Source organism: Hyperoodon ampullatus, assembly GCF_949752795.1.
Source record: "Hyperoodon ampullatus genome assembly, chromosome: 8".
In the NCBI taxonomy this organism is placed as follows: Eukaryota; Metazoa; Chordata; class Mammalia; order Artiodactyla; family Ziphiidae; genus Hyperoodon; species Hyperoodon ampullatus.
In genome coordinates this window covers 5038901-5058646 of record NC_136921.1, presented here as the reverse complement: position 1 = coordinate 5058646, position 19746 = coordinate 5038901, and the positions used below count along the sequence as shown (strand labels likewise).

At 44.2% G+C, this 19746-nt stretch overlaps 1 protein-coding gene across 2 annotated transcripts in view; it reads left to right on the top strand.

Annotated features, from left to right (window-relative positions):
* The window catches only part of AGAP1 (ArfGAP with GTPase domain, ankyrin repeat and PH domain 1), a gene marked incomplete at both ends in the record, with an annotated part of 558849 nt that overhangs the window by 379312 nt on the left and 159791 nt on the right, over positions 1–19746 (top strand). For both annotated transcript variants that reach the window (XM_079710781.1, XM_079710780.1), the window contains one exon: positions 281–449. In XM_079710781.1, coding sequence (XP_079566907.1) covers positions 281–449 — 169 coding nt within the window. The remainder of the gene's footprint in view (positions 1–280; positions 450–19746) is intronic.

Below are 19746 nucleotides of genomic sequence, written 5' to 3'. Positions count from 1 at the left end.
ATTTCATGTCTGTACTGGTGTCTCATCCCCCTGGATAGAAGGCATCGACTGTGTGTCCTGTATTTCCAGGGCCTGGGTTAGTTCAGGACACAGAGGTAGAGCTGATTTCAGTGTAATGATGATGCCATCAGTACAAGACAGATCAAAACCTTATTTTTAAGCGCTTGCCACCGTGGAAGGGTCATAGGATTACAACTCAGGATGTCTGATAGAACCTCTTGTCCTAGATTGTAAAAGGTCTTTCTTTTAATCTCTCTTGGATGTTTAACATTTTGAACAGGATTACATGCAGAATGTTCATGGCAAAGAGATTGATCTTCTGAGAACCACTGTGAAAGTCCCAGGGAAGAGGCCCCCCCGAGCCACATCAGCCTGCGCGCCCATCTCCAGCCCGAAAACCAACGGTCTGTCCAAGGACATGAGCAGCTTGCACATCTCACCAAATTCAGGTAAGCTTACAGCTGACATGCTGAAGAAATCCAGCACAATGGCAGCAATGGGTGGTCCTGGCTGGAGGACAGTGCTGAGGTTTTTGGATTAAGTGGAGATTTTGACCATTAAGGTTGTAGACTAAGGTTTACAAGTCTCATCTCTTCTGTGGATGATTGTTTCCGCTACACCCTTAGGTTCCTGGACTGCCAACAAGCAAACTGTGGCACTTTGAGTCACAGCTGCACAAACCATTAGGCTTTCCCAGAGCTGGGCGGTTGAAAGTCACGTTTTACACATGATGGAGGTTTAAGGGCCTTCTAAAAAAAACATGAATTCATTGTTAAGGTGTCAAGGATTAGTATTAACTAATTTGTAGTGATTGTGTTTAGAAAAATGTAAAAGCCATTTGGAACAAGATTTAAAGGAAACCCCTGGACCTGTATAAAGTTCAGATTCTCTCAGTTTTCTCTTGTAACTGTTATGTGATTCTTTCACACAATTTTGCTTTTCTTTATTCTCTTTTAAGGGAGAATTTGTTTTTTGTTCAGGATCAGAGAAAGTTAGTGTTTTCTCAGAATAGATATGTTGAGAAATTCCTGGCTTCGGTGTGCAATGCAAACCATTCAGAGTGTCGTGGTTTGTTTTTGTTTAAGAGTCTTGGCAAACTGTGCTGTGGCTTTTACCTTCCCGTGATCGATGATCAGAGAAGAGGTGGTAAGAACCACTTTAAGTCTTCCACCAACAAACTCAGACTCCTCCAACATATGAAATCCCTTCACAGATTTCAGTTGTTTCCTTTCCTGTCTCCAACCTACATCCGATCGTCTCAAAATAGATTTAAGTTCTGCAGTCATTCCTAGCATATGTCTCTGCTTCTTAAAGATGCTGCCTTTCTTCCTTTCTGAAATGTTAAATGTTTTTAAAGAGGAATGATGCTGACCCCACAGTGCCATGGCGTGAATGACATTGTTTGGCAAAAGGAGGGTAAGAAAAAGGGGACAGAATTTGGGGTCCAGCAGCCTGGGTTCTACTGCCCGGTGCTGCATGGTGTTGAGCAGGTAACTGAACCATGTTTTACGTTAGGCTGATCTTGCCTGGCCCTGCCCCCATCACAGAGGTGTGACGGTAGGTGCTGTGGAAACTCATGAAGCACAAATATTTTTCTATACTGAATAAAAATCTAATGTCTTCATTAATGTATTTATTTGTTCAAAAAGTACTTGCTGAGCACCTGTTCTGTGCCAGGAATTGTGCATTCTGTGGATCCAGAATCTCTGACCTCCAGAACTTCTATGCGAGGCAGTCACCCTATAACCAACCCTCCACTTCCCGTTCTAACCATTGTGACACATCTATCCATTTATTTGTTCAAGTCAGCAAGCATGTATGACGTTTCTAATGTGTGCCGGTCACTGTCCTGAGCTCTGGGGGTACAGAAAAATGAGGCATAATCCCTACCCTCTGGAATCTCATCCTCTGGGAGGTGGGAAAGATGAGCAGAAGAGCCAGCGCAGTGCAGCAGCTCATAGGTGTGAAGGCCCAGGGGTGATGAGGTGGGGCAAGGCTTCAGGGCTTCAGGGGTGCCTGTGTGGGGTGTGAAGAAAGGATGGGAACTTGCCAGGCACATAAGATGAGGGAAGAGTCCTGATGATTTGAAGAGGTGTCGGCTATGTAAGATTTGGAGTTTGAAATGTCATCTTGAGATTTGTGTTCTTTGGAGCTTAACTGCCACTTACTGTCCTAAGGAAAATGTAATGTTTGATAACAAATAGAAAATACAAAATGCCATATGAACTTTATCATATCCCCAGAGGAGGTTATGTCATGGGCCTCGGCTAGGGATTGAGTTTTCAATGCCCGGTTGCTTTCTCTTTAAGATTCTTGCTATTGGGTGAATGGGAAGATTTGGGTCACGATTGAAATCCCTTTTCCATGGTCACACCCATGGTCGGTTTATTACAGCACATCCTTTCAACCCTAAGCTAGGTAAATCCCCATTCAAGGAGCCTGGTAGATGTTTCATCTTCTTTGGATCACAAGTAGGGACTTGGAAGTGGGAAGACGATGTCCGCAGGAGCACAGCACCACTTTGGGGGAAGAAAGTCCCTCATGGTCACAGCAGTGCTCAGGGATGTGGTGCCCTCAGCTAAGCCTGTGGGCAATGTCCTTGGCTGGTATCACCCAGAGCTCTATCCTGTTGTTCATAGAACTCTCTCACATGAAGAATTCCAACCCAGCAAATTTAATTTGAAGTAAATGGATGCTACTTTTAAGTGATGGACTTTTAGCTAAAGATAGGTATGAGTTATTTTAGAGCTAACTTGCTGAAGAACTTAACACACTACTTAACCTCATCTTTTCATTCTCAACTCATTTGAATTCTGCCATTTTGTTTTAGACCTCTGGATTAACTGGGCGTCTTTTGTTTCTTTTTAGCTTTTTTCTTTTTTATTCGTTTTCTGTCTCCACGTTAGAATTAGATCAATGTTATGTGCCTTCCCTTCTAGTCACTTTTTCATTCACATAGACCTGATACACACTTGTACTGAAATCTTTGTGTGTAACTTATTAATGTCTTAGCATAAAAGTCCATAGGCAAAGTGACTCAGCCAATGGATATAAACACTTACAAGATTCTCCGTACATATTTCCAAATTCATTTCTAGAAAGGTTTTATATAAAATACCCTTCCGTCCATAAAGTGAGTGCTCATTTCACCTCTACACATTTTTAGAATCTATACTAATATTATAAGCAATAAAAATATCTCGTGTTTTGTTTATTTGGATTTCTTCAGTTAGTAGTGAGGTTGAACAGCTCGTATATTTATGGGTTTTGTGTATTTCTTGTGTTGTAATTGTGTAGATGTATCCTCTGTCCATTGTTGCACTAGGTGCTTGTCTTTTGCTTATCGACATATAAGAACTCTTTGTATATTAAGGATAACAACACTTTGTAATATATTTTGCACCTATTTCTCCAGTTTGCTATTTGCTTTTTGAATTTTATAGTCTTATTTACATACAGTTTCCCCCTCTTTAGTATGTAATCAAATCATAAGACTTGTACTGCTGTAGTTTCTACTTTAGATATTTAGAAAGCCTTTAATAATTCTGAAATAAGATCATAATTCATATATATGTATTTCAGAGTTTTATAATTTTATTGTTGTTCCTTTTCCCCTTTTTTATAATTAACCTCTAATCCACCTTTAATTTGTTTGGGTCTATTATATATAATAGGAAATCTAGTTAAACTTTTTATTCAAATATATAACTAATTGTTCTTTCTCTCTTTGTTATTACCTTTTCCTGTTGATTCTGTGTGTCACCTTTCTTGCACAACTAACTCATTTAATCAAATTAGCTATGTTTCTGGGCTTGAAAATTTATTCCATTGACCTACTTTCTCCGCATTGTGTGGATTTACCACATTGTCTTAAATTCATGGCTCAATTTATATCTGGTAATGTAACATATAACATGGTTTCATATTACTCTTTTATTTTATAGTGTTTCTTGGTTATTGCCACCATTTATTTTTTCCAGTAAACTTCAGAATAACTTGAAACCTTTCTCTTCCCCCCTAAAAATAATCTCATTGTGACTCTAACTGGCATTGCTGTTAATCTATGAATTAATTGTGGAGGAACTGACATCTTAACTATATTGAGTTTATCATAGAACACAATTCTTTCCCAGTTTATTCAAACTTATTATATACCCCTCAGTAAAGTTTTAACACTTTTTTCCATTTAGATCCTGTATGTGTCTTATTAATCCATTCTATTACTTTATAATTTTTGGTGAAATGTGAAGCTGATATTTGGTGGGGCAAGGGGTTGTCTATTCTATCATCTAATTGGTAAGAAATAAGAAAGATCCTAATTTTTGTATTTTTTATATCCAGCCATCTTACTGAACTCTTCCTTAGTTGGAATAATTATCCAGATGTTTCTCTTAGTTTTCTAGTGTGCAGTCATAATGCATTCCATGTTTCAGACATTATGATGCCTAACTGTATGTCAATGTTGACTTTTAGTTTCTCCCAACCAGTTTAATGATTTGGATACCTTATTGCTTTGCCTCCTGTACCATTCACTTACCATCATTATTGAGTCTGCTGCATGCCCTGATGATGCTCTGGAGATTCAGGGGGCCCTCCCTCCAAGGGCTTACACTCCAATGGGGGGTGGAAGAATCAGGAGATAAACACACAAGCAAGCCCACTGAAGCTGGTGATAATTGCTAAAGGGTCTAAAAGGGGCAGTTGGATAGAAAATTACTTGCAGGAGATGGTGGTCTTATGTTATTCCTAGTATCGGGGGGTGGTTTGCCAGTATCGGAATGCTGACTACCTTTCAAACATTAAAATGCTAGAAATGTGATGATCCTAATACCGAGTTTTGCCAGGGATTTGGGGAAGAGGAGGAAAAACACATTGTGATGCCTGATACTGCATACCTGCATACTGATAACCCAGCCTGGGTCTCATTTTGTGGCTCGCGAGTTAACCAGAGCAGAAGAGCTGCAGTGAAGATGGGGTGGCTGCCAGCTCCATTGGGCACCTGTGGGATGCAGGCACTGCAGGCTGAGGGACACGTTCAGGAAGAGTTGACCAGTGGCATCCCCACCACCAACCCCACTGGGAAAGTAAGCAGCGTGCCTGGGGAGGATAACCTGATGTGGATGCTCATGCTTGCAAGAGAAGGAAGCAGGTTGGAAAACTCAGACCTCTGCCTAGTCACGGGGAAACATAAATGAATGGCAAGGAAGGGCAGCTCTGACCATGAGGGACGTCATGGAGGTGTGCCAGCCCGCGCATGAGCTTGTATTGTTGGTCAGAGACGAGCCCACCAGTCAGCACGTGCCACACACGTGCCACACACGTGCCCCAGGGCTGCATAGTCTGTTCAGCCCTGCTCTTATTCATAAACATGAGTGGACAACCAAGACGTTTGTGGAAACCAACAGTCAAAATACGAAAGACCAACATAAGCAAAAGGACAACTGATCTTGAAAGAAAGAGAGTGATAATTTGGGGAAAGAGAACTTAAGAGGAAATTACAACTAGTATCATCAGAAAGATTTAAGAGGTTGGTTATTGTATTCCAAAATGAAACAAACAAACAAAAGATGACATGAAAAACCTGGGGAGAAAGAGTTCTTGGAAATTAAGGAGAAAGTTTGCAAAACTAAAAATTTCAGTAGATGGATTACATACTATAAAGAACTTGGCTTAAAGATACTGTTGGCAATATAACAGAAGAAAATATGCTAGAGGTGACAAAGGAAATGCCAGCGTCTTCCCATCTGAAGAGTCAAGTATCAAACTGGATGGGAGAGGAAGCTCTGTAAACATGGACAAATCCCCAAAAGCATCCAAGATAAGGAAAGACTGAGGTTACCTATCAAGGAAGAAAACTCTGATAGTCCTTGACCTTCTCAGGAGTAACACCTTGTATTTGTTACAAGAACAAATAATTTTGAATCTACAAGCTTATGTAGAGCCAAACTATTATCAATCAAGTGTGAAGATATTTTTAGATCACTTACAGGGATATAGAACATTTCCCTCGCAATGGATTCCTGAAAAAATTACTTAAGCATCTACTTCAGGAAGAAGAAGGAGAAGGAGGAGAAGAATCCAGAAGGTATTTCCTTATTCAGACCTGGTTAAATTCCACTTTCCCCATCACATCTTCCCCCTCCTCCAAGGTCACTTGCTGAAGATGCCCAGGGCAGTATCTGCCATTTGCATTCTTTCAGCATGGAACCTACATTGCCATTCTAATGGGAACCCATCGGAAACCACATTTTAGAGTCTGCCCAACTGTCATTTCAGGGATGCTTCCAGAGCAGGGGGTCAAATGTCCAAAAATATTTTCTGACACGAGTTTTTGGCTGGGTTGGTAGAATAACATTCATATATGACAGAATATAGGATTGGTTCAGCTCTGACAGGTATTTTGACATTTCAGTAGAAAGCAGGAAAACATAATGGCCAACAGTAGGGGCTTTGGAGTCAGAAACACCAAACTGAATCCCATCTTCCCCATCTTAGGACCTAAACCCCAGCTTCCTCATCTTGAAAATGGGAAAACAGTGCCTACCCCCATCCTTGAAAGGATAACACACTGCATGCCTCTCCAAAGCCTGACCCGGGGTGACTCTTCAGAACTGTATCAGGAATGCATCATAATAGTCGTGCCCGTCACTAGTGAAGAAAAGAAAGGAAGAGGGTTGAGAAATGATGTTTTTGAATTAATTTTGGTAAATGCCATGAAGCGTTTATTTAGCCTTAGAGTAGACATAGTGGGTCAGAATCAATTAAACCCATGCACCGCAACCCACAGCTCCCCCCGTGACGGCAGTGAGCTGGGCAGCCAGAGAAACGCCCTTCAGGACTCCCCTGGGTCTCCATGGGGGTCTCTGCTCCGGGTCTGTGTGTCCATCCTCTCTCTATTCCTGTGTTCGCCCTAACTCCTGGTTGCGACGTTTGCTTCCTAGATGACAGCTATCTTCTCATCCCTAACGTGTGTCTTTGTTGGGTATTTGCAGCTGTGGGTGTGTTTTTATCCTATAACCAGATTGATGCTGAGACCTGTGAGCCGGGGAGACCTTTCCGCGTCGTCCTCCACCTCCCCCCACTCAGGCCCCCAGCGGTTTCAAAATATGAAAGCCGTCTGGAGGGTTGAGGCTGATTTTCCAGGGGTGGGGGCAGGGATCTCAATGTGTTTTGAGTATTGAACCGCTGCGGACATCGAAAGTCTCAGCCATGCTGTGTCCCTCCACACTTCAGTAATCAGGGCATCCAGCAAACCCATAAAAACCCCAACTAATAGCATGAATATTCAGTGACCTAGAATAGTAATTAGTGTCATGAATATTAATGTGATCGGACTTGCTTTTTCCTCTCCTCTTTCTCTCCCATCCTCTTTCTCCCTCTCTCTTTTTTTTTTTCCACTTAGCCGGCTCTAAAGATGGGTCATAATGAGAGCATTTAAGAGGGAGCGCGCTCTCCGCCGTGACAGGGACTGGGGTAATAAGGAGAGCTTGATTAACGCGGAACACTTGGGGGAGAGATGAGAGGCTTCACGTGGGCCTGGTCGGGGGAGGCAATGAGACCCCGGCAGCTCTGTTGCTGCTCCCGGAGATTAATGAGGCCTAAGAGTGCATTAGGAACAGTGACAAAGGTTTGATCTAATGGGCTCAGTCATTTTTCCTTTGAGTGACAGACGCACAGAAGTAATTGGCTGTGCAGAATGGCAGCTCATTGGCGGTACTTAAGGATACATTATCCCCGTTGTGTGGCCCGCAGAGGCTGTTTATCAAAACTGCTCACACTGCAGACGCTGAGTCGCTAAGCTGCTGCTACAGTGGTAATAGCTATTTTAAAAAATAATAATAATAACGCAACATGCAGCATCAAAACTAGATCCGTGGTTGTCTTGTAGAAACAAAGTTTTTCTTTGTTTAGTTTCAAATGGTCTAGAAGACATCTTCATAACCCTGGAGTCTGTAGAATCTGTTCTGTGCACCAGATGAGTAGTCTCCTCCTGGTGGGTCGAGCCGCAGGCTCATTAGGACATCAGAGCCCTTGGTCACCCGATTATTTCCCACATTTTGGATTCTGTTTACAGCATGAATCCGCTGATACATAAATTGGATGCTTTGGCCAAACACCCTTCTAGCAGCTTTGGTGGAGCACTTGCAGATGGTCGCCTTCTTGGTTGAGAATCAATTTGCTGGAGAATACTCCCCAAAACCAGTATCGCGTGGTGATGTCTGCTTCCATAAACTAGGTTTTATTGGAGTAGGTTTTGATGGCTAATTAATAATTCATTATTTTTAGGTTTAAAACGTTTTGTGGGGTTTCTCTAAGACTAAAATTTGAAGAAGTTGGTGACATCTGAAATGAAATGGTTCTAAAGTTATTATTTGATTCTTTATAAGAGTTTTGGCATCTTCTTTTAGGAGAAATGCCTTCTTACTGTTAGTTTTTTCTGTGTTTAGATGTTTCTCCCACTGAGATATAGGCAAATGTGTGCTACATTGTTTCCATCATTAAATTGTAAACTCTTTGAGGCGTAGACCATTATTTCTCTTCCTTTGTTATCCTCTCCTAGCTTCGTGACCTAGCAATTATTTTTGCATTAAGTAAATATTCCTGAGTATCGCCCATCATGTGAGATGTAAGTGATAAATATTGAGAGTAAGTATTGTTTGCTTTCAGATAACGGTTCCTCCATTTCAACGTTCCGTGGTCAAGATCATTGGGGTACAGTTCACATATAAATCAAAGCCATACCTTCCAGTTTAAGGAAACTGTCTTCAATCATTTGAACTCTAAATGGAGTGTTCTTTTCTGTAAGAACTGACAAAAGCAAGTTAATCCTTGATGATTTTCGTTAAAAACATAGAAAGATGATGGAGATACTGAGCCATACATCTCTATGAGAACAGATATCCCGATAAGTAAATAAAAGTTGCTTTAGAAACTTTTCCCCCATCTCAAAAATGTGTGTGTTTAGTGAAGAATAGCGTTTCAGCTGTTGACATGATGCTTTCAAGATTGGGAAAATGGTCAGCATTGGGAAAGCTCTAGGAAAGAGGGCGGCTTTCACTGACCCAACGGCCTTCAGCAAGGTAGCTGGCCGGGGTCTCGGCTGGGACCAGGGCCTTGGGTTAGAGCCTTTCTGTGCTAGAGTCAAGTCTGTGGTTGGCCCACTTGCTCCATAATCATTCCCACATTGGCAGAGGAGAACTTTTCCAAGTAGTCATGATGTTTTACCAGCTCCAAACCTTGTGGCCTGGCATCTTGAGAAACCACGCATACAGAGACTGCGCTTCTCCCTCTGGAATATTCCTAGTGAGTGGTTAAACCCCAGAACATCCTGGCCCACAAACAAGCATTCCCCTTCACGTCATCAAGAGTTGCAAGCATGGAGTTCCTCAGTGCCCTCACCCCCTACAGGCTCTCTCTGTTCAGTCCTAAGAGATGGTTCTATGAAGCCTGGATGGGGGAGGAAGAAGTCCAAGTGAGCACTTCTGGGGGTGGGGCTGTGTGGCCACCTCCCTGAAAGGGCTTATAAAATTCAGTGAGAGCCAGGGAAGACTTCCCTCAAAGCAGTGCTGTCAAGTCGCACTGAATTTCGTGCGAAACACACCTACTGTAGGTATCAGATGGAGGAGAAAGAATATTTTAAAGACAGGACTATTGTGCATGGCAAAGGAGGAAACTGAACTTTTTTTTTTTTTGCGGTACGTGGGCCTCTCACTGTTGTGGCCTTTCCCGCCGCGGAGCACAGGCTCCAGACGCGCAGGCTCAGCAGCCATGGCTCACGGGCCCAGCAGCTCCACGGCATGTGGGATCTTCCCGGACCGGGGCACGAGCCCGCGTCCCCTGCATCGGCAGGCGGACTCTCAACCACTGCGCCACCAGGGAAGCCCTGAACTATTGAATTAAGTTGCTGGGGGCATAGAACCAAATAAGAAACTAGGAGAGAAGATGATATGAGCATCTTGGACTTTCTGTTTTAGAAAACATTATTACTTGAGTGCTATACTCATATTTTATTGCTTAAAAAAATCCTTAGTTTTAGCCTCCTTTTGTGTAATGTCACCATACCTCATTATAACTGTATTGCATATAAACTTGTTCATGTAACCCGTACCAAGAAATGGCTTGTAGGTAAGTAAGCATTGTGTAAGCATCATGTGCATAAGCATAAGTAAGCATTATGGTGACACTCTCCATAGACAGCGTCAGAATCCATAGTAGCAAGTGTTCCTCAGGCAGATAGATATAAATGGGCAGGATGAGAAGTGCAGGTGTCGTTTTGCAGTGATGAATGCTGGGCCACCCAACTGGAAAAGGCAGATTTTGTCATTGCAATAAATATTTAAACTCTTTCCAAATATCAGAACGTACCTTCTGATTGTGCTTAATATTTTCTTCTTAATTTATACCAAACACCAAATTCTACCCATCCCCAAGGTGGAGCAGCATCCCAGAGATGGGATGTAAGCAGGACCATGGATACTGTAACTCACCTGTCCTTGCCCGTCAGGTAATCTCATTCATCCATTGCTTGCCTTATGTCCCAAGCACATGATTTCTTTCCTTTCTGTCTTTCCTTTTATGAACTCTACTTCTGATGACTTTGGCATTACCTTTGGAATTTGGGGAGACTAGGAGTGGGAAGACTGTCGCCGAGTTGTCCCAATGCTAAATGCTGTACTGGTCCATATACAGGAGTAGGTGTTCAAGAAACACCATCGGTGAATGAGTGTTTGGGCTCATGTGAAGTGATGAATGGCTAGGACACCAAAACACAGATAGGAGGCAAACAGTCCGAGCAGTTTACACACGAAGAGACACCGCCACGAGAGACACAGGAGTAAAATATCCAGACTTCTTAGATTTTAAAGTCAAACAAAATTAGCAGTATCACCATTTTTGCTAAAAAATTAAACTGTAGAGAAAAGGACAACTCACTGTTGGCAAAATTAATGACAACGACTGTCTTCAGAGGCTTTGCAGTATACGAAGTGCTTTATGTAATTTGGTCCTTGTATTAACCACAGGGGGCATATTATGATCATCATCATTATTATCTCCATCTTATCATCATTGTTACTGTTCTATCCATTTAACAAATTCTGAACTGACTTGTTTTCAGGATGCCCAGGTTCCATCTTCTTTTAGCCCACGGGTCATTAAGAAAATTAATTAATAACATATATGACGAGTCAGAAAGATGTTAATGCTGTTTACCCCAATAATAACTCTTCTGGGATGTCAGCCTAAGGAAAAGTCTAAAAGTAGAAGATGTCCTTTGCAGTATTGTTTATAATGATGAGAAATTGCAAGCAATCAAAACTATCCAGATGTAGGAAAATGGCAGTGTAAGTTATCTACATTAAATCTGTAAGATGTTACATGTCTGAAATTATTATTATTACTTTTTTTTTTTTTTTTTTGCGGTACACGGGCCTCTCACTGTTGGGGCCTCTCCCGTTGCGGAACACAGGCTCTGGACGCAGGGGCTCAGCGGCCATGGCTCACGGGCCCAGCCGCTCCGCGGCATGTGGGATCTTCCCGGACCGGGGCACGAACCCGTGTCCCCTGCATCGGCAGGCAGACTCTCAACCACTGCGCCACCAGGGAAGCCCTGTCTGAAATTATTTGAAGGTTTTGGAACAACATGGGGAAATGGCTGGGAAGTCATAATACAGAAGTGTTATAGAATATTACATCTTTTCTGTTGTTATAATTAAGAAAAATATATGCATATGTTCAATAATGAGTTGATCTATTAGATGGGATTTTGGTAGACTTCTATTTTACATTATTTGTGTATCTGCATAACCTTGCAAAATAAGTTTCAGTAATTTATAGTACAAAACATACTCCCATTTTTTCCCCATGACATCATCATTAGAACAGGGAGAAATCAGAATAAAATGAGCTATTTCTACATTTTAGGAAATAACCATGAACTATCTAGTTCCAGGATTTTCAGTTCTGGGCATGGCCACCGTGTTGCATTTAGTGTAATTACATTTGTCATTACCACTGGGTCTGGACTCTGTACATCCTTTTTTCTCTGGTAAGCATACTGCAGAAAACATATAACCAAAAAAAAAAAAAATGCATAGCATTCTGAGAAACACAAGATTCCTATCTCAATAGTAGATGTGTTGAATTGCACGCTTTTACGAAACAAGTATCACATAATGTGGAGTCCTGAATGCCTGCATCTTTAAGAAAAGCTACTGAAGGTGTCCTTGGAAAAAAAAATCCTCTTAGCCTGAAATCCTGGTTGCCAAAAGGAGGGCAGATTTCCAATGCAAATACTGCGGCGAATGGGCCCTCCTCACAGGCACTTAAATCATTTGTATCTCACTTTTTATGGTAGTGTTGTGAATTATATTATTTTTGGGTTTATAATTAGAGGATGGAACAGATGGCGAAGGCCTAGTTTGAAGTGATGTGGCCATTAGAAGAGCCTCGGTCGTCCAGTCCTGATTCCAGCAGACCTGGTTTTCCCACCCACACTCGGGATAGGGCATGGTGTAGCTGTAGGTTTGCACAGTAGCCTTGAACTCTGAGTTTTTATAACATTTGAAGCCACATAGGAATGAAAAAGGACCTATAAGAGCAATCGCTATTTCAGAGGGTGAGGCCTTCGAGGGGAAGAGTCAGTTCCTATCAATCCTATTTCTGTAATTATGATTTTTCAAAAAAATTACAAAGTCCCACAATGGACGTAAATGTCTGTTTCACACTCATGTGCTCGTAGCATCTTCTTTGGGTTTCTCTCCTCCACTCTCAGTGTACGAAAAACTTCATTATCACCATCACCAAGCATTTCTGCCCTTTTCCAGGCTGTTTCACCAATAAGTCAAATGCCAAGTATTGTTTTCCTAGTTGAAGCCTTGGTAGGGTCAAGTCTCATTATTGAAGGTAGACCAAAATCAGGATGTGCAGTGAGCAGAATTCTGTATTAAGAAAAAAAAAAAAAAGATTGTTGATGAATCTCTATTTAAATGCTATGAAAAGCCTTATTTCAGGGTATATTTTAAAAAATCAGAACAGGCTATTTTTAATGTAATAAGCCTATAGCTTAAAAGAGGAATTCTCCCTTTGATGTCATTTGGTGGATGAAAACATTCTCTTTCAATAGAAAACCAGTATCTTTTTCATGCTCGTGTGAGATCAGGCAGCTATAAATGCCATATTCACTTTGAAATGCAAATTGTTTAAAGAAAAATAGCATATGGTGGAGGTAAGTACCTTTTCAAATCAACTGTTACACTTTAGGGATGTAAGCAAAGCTAAAATTATTCTTTGGGAAGAATCTGGCGCTTTTGACACATGGAAGCTTGCACTAATCAGCTGGCCCAGTGGGCACACACATCTCCATATCAAGGCACTGGTGTGGGGCTCCGTGGATTAGCATCCTAATGCGGCCGCCCCTGCTCAGCAAGGCCAGCAGCCAGCTGGTCAGTAGAGGGGATCTTTGAGGACACACTCTCCTGTGTTCAGAATGCGCCAGGAAGTCGACCACGTGTGTCATCATAACGCAGATACTGTTTGGGGAAAGAAAAATACTGAGGCAATACCAAATGGGTCCTTTTGTGCCTCGCTTCCTCTGGATGCCAGCATCCCATGCTTTGCAGGGCTGGGCCTCTCTTTGGGATGTAACACCGGTGAAACTGTCTCCTTGCTCCTTGGTGACTTCTTCTCATACTTCCTGATCTGACCTCTGCATTCACAAACCATTGAAATGAGTTTTTTGGGGGTTGGGGGGTACATTTTATTGAGTAACATACACTTACAAAGTGCAAAATCCTAAGTTCTAGCTAAGTGTACGGGTGACCAGCACATAAGTCAAATCGCAGCAGGTGGCCGGCAGCCCAGGAAGCCCCCGGGCCCCATCCCATCACTGTTCACATCTTCCCCTACACACACACGGGAGTGAGCATCGTCTCATTTCCCACTCCGTAGATGGGCTTTGCCTGTTGGGTTTGACCCATCGTATGGTTGTATGGGACCAGGACAAGTGGAGCCCTTGTGTTTGTCCTCTTCGGATCCACATCCTGTCTGTGGTGTCTGTCCTGTTGTGGCCCATGTCAGAGGCCATTCATTCTTATTGGTGTGGATCTACCCTGAGATACCCATGGTGGATGGATGGACGTTTCAGCCATTCTCAATAATTCTGCCATGAACATTCTTGTACGTGTGTTCTGGTGGATTGTTTCTGCATGTCTGTATGATTTTTTTGTCCTTTTTTATTTTTAAATTTTTTTATTGCAGTATAGTTGCTGTACAATATTGTATAAGTTACAGGTGTACAATATAGTGAGTCACAATTCTTAAAGGTTATACTCCATTTAGGGTTACTATAAACTATTGGCTATATTCCCTGTGTTGTACAGTATATTCTTGTAGCTTATTTTATACCTAATAGTTTGTACCACTTACTCCCGTCTCCCCACTGGTAACAGCTACTTCGTTCTCTATATCTGTGGGTCTGCTTCTTTTTTTGGTTGTATTCACTAATTTGTTGTATTTTTTAGATTCCACATTGAGTGATATCATATAGCATTTGTCTTTCTCTGTCTGACTTATTTCACTTAGCATAGTGACCTCCAAGTCCATCCATGTTGCTGCAAATGGCAAACTGTGATTCTTTTGTATGGCTGAGTAATATTCCAGTGTGTGTATGTGTGTGTGCATACACCACATCTTCTTTATCCATTCATCTGTTTATGTTGGTGTGATTTTAATCCAGAGGGATGTGAAAGAAAAAAGAGGAATCTTTTAAGAGACAAAAAACGAATTGGGCTGTTCTGTGAAAGCTTTACATCAGGCTGGGTTGTCGGGGGATAGTGGTAGGTAGTGTCCCCTCTTTCCATATTATTATTGACAGAGATGGGCCAATTCCAAAGTCTAAAATAAATCTACAGTGTTCCATGAAGTTTCTCCTGAAGCTTCCAGCAGGCATGATATCCTGCCTCTTTGACCTTCTCACGGGTCTTGTGTTCCTTGCCCTGCATTTTGGCCACTCGTGGGCTTGTCTGAGACCTTCTTCTGGACCAGACGGTGGCTGGTCCAGGCACTGTCTTCCTCATCGTGCCTGGCACAGCAGGGGTTCCATGCAGTGAGACAAGGAAATGTAGTAGGTCGGTGTTAGAACTGGTGGCCAGGACTGTGCAGGGTCCGATTTGACCCTCCCTGCAAGTTCAGCCAGCCTGCCTGTTTCCTGGATGGTGAGACCCCTGGGTCAGGACAAATGACAGCTTGTTACTCACAGCAGTAGCAGTGGCCAGAGTCTCAGCAGTGTCATGCACCAGTTCCCTCGGGGCCAGGTGACACCAGCATACACAGTGCATCCCATTACAGGAGAGGAACCCCGAGCTGAGGAAACCCCAGTCTTGTATAATGGGGTACAGGCACGCCTGCCCAGCCTTTGCCCTGGAACGTGACGTTATCATCCCGACAACACACAAATCCGCCCTCCTGTGGAGGAAGACGGTCTCTCCATCATCCAAGTCTGTTCACTGCACAGACATTCCTGAAAAGGTCATCAGAGCAAAAAGTTGCCACCCCCCTGTGCCGTGCCGTGAGGGACCCGTGGACCTGTCTCCCAGCAGGAGGGGGGTCTCCTGGGAGAGCTCGGGCCCAGGGAGGGTGGAAGACGGGGATATGAGGGGAGAGAAGGGAAGGAAAGATGAAAGTGCCCTTCCCACCCACAGGCAGGCACAGCCCTGGTGCGCATCTCGGGGAGGCAAGCAACCACCCGCCTCCTGTTAAGGCCTTGTGTCTGCTCGGAGCTCAGTGAGCTAGAACCAGTTGTTAGACCTGCCCCCTGTGCTCCAGGGGAGGGGACGTCCCAGTCTGGCTTGTGGAATCTCTTCTCTCTAGAGAAACACAGACGTGCCTGAAAGACAGCAAGTTCCAGCCCTGTTCTGAGTCCCCCCTGTTGGAGAGACCCCAGCCTCTTGTCTTATTTTCTTGAAATTCTGCAGCAAACAGATACGGTTTAGGTGGTCAGCTGGCTGGGAGAGGAAGCAGTCTTTCTCCCCTGGGCATCACCAGGGCCCTGGTCGGGCAGGGCTCCTCTCAGACCGTGTGCCCCTGCGGTGAGTAGCTAATCAACACGGCAGCCGCCCCGCCCCGAGCCAGGTGCTTCTGTGGATCGTTGTGGGCCATGTGGGCTTTAGATCCCCAGCTCTTCTCTTGATCACCGGGCACCGAGGCCTCGGCCTCACTTCAGGCTGACCCTGACTGCCCTGAGAACAGTGTTTAGGCATCACTTGGTCGCAGGTGGTCTTGATTTTTAAGACCCTTCGCTCTCAGGGAATCAGATAAGTCACAAGTGAGAACTCCAGATCCACAGCCTTAATTAATAACTTATTAATGTGAAATGAATTGCCGTTCGATGAGAGAGGTCACCCTTGAGTACTTTGAGAGGAGAGAAAGTGATTTGAAACTTAGCACCTCCTTATATGCTTAGAGCTGTTTTCAAAAGTGGCGAACACTCCCTGAGTGCTAACACGTAGGGCAGGGACAGGTCAGTATTACTTGACCCGTTAGTTAGGTTCATTCAGGAACAGAAATGAACTTACGCACTAGCCTCTGTTGGGTGTGTGTGTGCGTGCATGCCCTTGAAAATAAGCATCAGAAATTATGACATAAAATACTATCATTAGATTTTAACTCTGTATAGTTACTAAAGATATTCATGAAACAGTTGGAGGGTAGTTGTTTGCTTTGACTGAAGGATTTACTCAAAGTTAAGTAGAAAGGCCTCAAAATATGACCACTGGCTCAAGACTGCTCATGCTTGGGACAAGATGTGTCATGAGCCACATTAAGCCAGCAAGGCTACTTTCACAGTGTCGGGACCAAGTCTGTGGACCACTGGTTTGCTTCAGAGTTGGAACATGTGTCTTTATGCATTTACATTTACAGGCAAGCACCTGTTTGTGTATATATATTTAGGGCAGAAACAATATTTCTTACCCTTCATAATTTTTTTTGTTTCCTTATGTCACAATTAGTTGATGTTTTATTATTTGATTTTCAGAAACATTTTAACTGAAATTAAAGTGAATGGGCATGTATAAAAAAGAGATTTACTCTCTTGAGAGAAAATGAGGAATGTTTTCCTTCTGAAATGAGAATCGTCCTCTGTATATTTTTGGAAGATTTTGTAACTCGTGGTCACCAAAGATCAGGAACTAGGCAGGCAGGTAATTGAGTGAAGTTGTGGGGGCAGGAGGGCTGGTGTGGGCCCTGGCTTCTTGCGGCGTAGATTCAGACAATTCAAGACATGCCAGACAGATTCAAGGCATGAAGTCATCTAACTGTTTCTGAGCATAAACATAGGCCCATGGCTGCCGCATCTTCTTATTTTTCAAGCAATGCGAGAAACCACAGACTTTTAGATGCACACTCCCAACTTAATTCTACTTAAAAAAGAAATCATTGCCCTCTAAGCAAAAACACATCTATGAGCTCACCCCAGACGCCAGGCCCCAAGATTATGGATCTGTTTTAAAATTTTACTTCTATAACCATGTGTCCATGTACACACATTCATTTGGCCAAAATTCAGTCATGGTGTCATGGTGTCTCTGTTTAGTCTGACAGTTGGGAATTGGGTGTGGTTGGGATAAGAAGACCCTCGCCAGCTGGAGGGCCCTCAGGGTGGGCTTTCTGAATGATTCCATGCAGCTGTTTTGGGTCTTGTACGGATTCTGCAATCAGACACCAGGACCACACAGCCTTGACAGGAGTTTCTTCACCCCAGAGATCCCAGTTTGGTTCCTTGGGGGCCCCTCAGGAGCTAAACCCCAGAGTGGATCCACCAGCAGCTTAATGTGCTGAAAATTCCATTCGACAAACAGCTGGAAGTTTAAAAACCAGATGTATGATCAGCATCATCACATAGTTTTTCATTAGCTTGTACATTTGAAGGAATCTACTCTTTCCCTGGTAGATGTTTGGCCTTAAGATGAAGAACTTGTCATCCTAAGACTACCTCTTTATCCGATGTCTCTGTTTGAATGTTTCCTGCGTCCCTGACCCAGAGTTCAGATGGACTTGGCTGTCCTGAGTGCCTGTGGCTACTTATTCCTGGACTTTGGCACCAAGTAGTCAGTGCTAGATGCACTATGATAATTCTCTCTACCTTTTGACTGGGGTATGTCAGGAGGGTCTGGGGCTGGTCGTCCTCGGAGCCACACCCCAGACAGAATGAACAAGGAAAGGGGCACTACTGGACTCATCTGCCCAAAGACGGATGGATGGTGAATTTATTTTTGGTTTTTCAGGTGTTTTGACCTTGTGTGCCTACAGGTGGTATGAAATGAGGTTTTGTGAACAAATCCCACCCTTGATAATGACTTGTCAGGGATACAGATGAGCGCTGAAGGGAGGGAGGAATCATCCCCCTGACATGCTCACCAAACAGTAGGTGTCCCCGTGGGCAGGGGGGCTCAGGGGGCCCGGCTCAGAGTGGGGTCGCAGCCCACATGCAGCTTCTCGTTGTGCTTTTTCTCCTATTCTCTTTCCATCGCTTCCTTTTCCTTCCACCCACCATAAAAATATTAGCTTTTTTAAAAAATAAAGCTCTTTTTTTTATACATTAGTTTTTATCTATTTCTTTATTTATTTACTTATTTTTGGCTGCGTTGGGTCTCTGTTGCTGCACGTGGGCTTTCTCTAGTTGTGGCGAGCAGGGGCTACTCTTCGTTGCGGTATGTGTGCTTCTCATTGCGGTGGCTTCTCTTGTTGCAGAGCACGGGCTCTAGGTGCACAGGCTCAGTAGTTGTGGCACGCGGGCTCAGTAGTTGTGGCTCATGGGCTCTAGGCGCACAGGCTCAGTAGTTGTGGCACACAGGCTTAGTTTCTCCGCGGCATGTGGGATCTTCCCGGACCAGGGCTTGAACCCGTGTCCCCTGCATTGGCAGGTGGATTCTTAACCCCTGCGCCACGAGGGAAGTCCCTTAACGTTAGCGTTTTTATGAATTCACGTGGTGAAAGTGGAAGGGGCCTCAGAGCCTCAGGAGGAGTTGTGAACCCCTCTTAAATGGTGGGCGTGCGGGACCAGGGTCCCCACAGGGAAGGGAAGGCAGAGGTCCACGCCCTCCTGCTCAGAAGGGTTTCTTTGCAAAGGGACAGAGGTGTGGGCAGAGAGAAGCCGGGAGGTAGTACAGGCACCAGGGCTGGCACAGTGGCACCAGGACCACCACGGACCCGAAGGGAAAGGAGGGCGGGGGTGGCCCAGGCGAGCCTCCAGCGAAGGGACAGCTAGCCCAGGGCGCCCGCTCAGGGAGGGGGGCCAGGGATGCACATCCCCACTTCACACTCCTGTGCTTCCCCCTCGTTCAGCCCAGCTGGGAGCCAGAGGTAACCCAACAGGCGCCCTCCTCAGAAGGGAGCAGGGTATAGAAGGTGTGGGGAGAAGGCGGTGGCAGATGCGGGTGTCAGCACAGGGCCCGGAGGAGACCCTGCCATGCTGCCCGACAGGTACGCCTGGTCAGCTGCTGGGCATGCTGTCCGGCTGTTACAGCGCCCTATTGTACAGGGATCTGGCCGAGGAGAAGCGCACCCAGAAGACAGCTCCAGGGCGCCCTAAATGATGGATGACACTTGGAGAAAACCCGGAGGACCTTACTGCTGCCTCTCTGAGCCTTGGCTACTCTGTACCTGTGAGATGCTACGCACCTAGCCCTGCTACCCAGGCTGCTGAGGGCCGGTGCTGGAGCGGGCGCCAGCTCTGGCTGACGCTGCCAT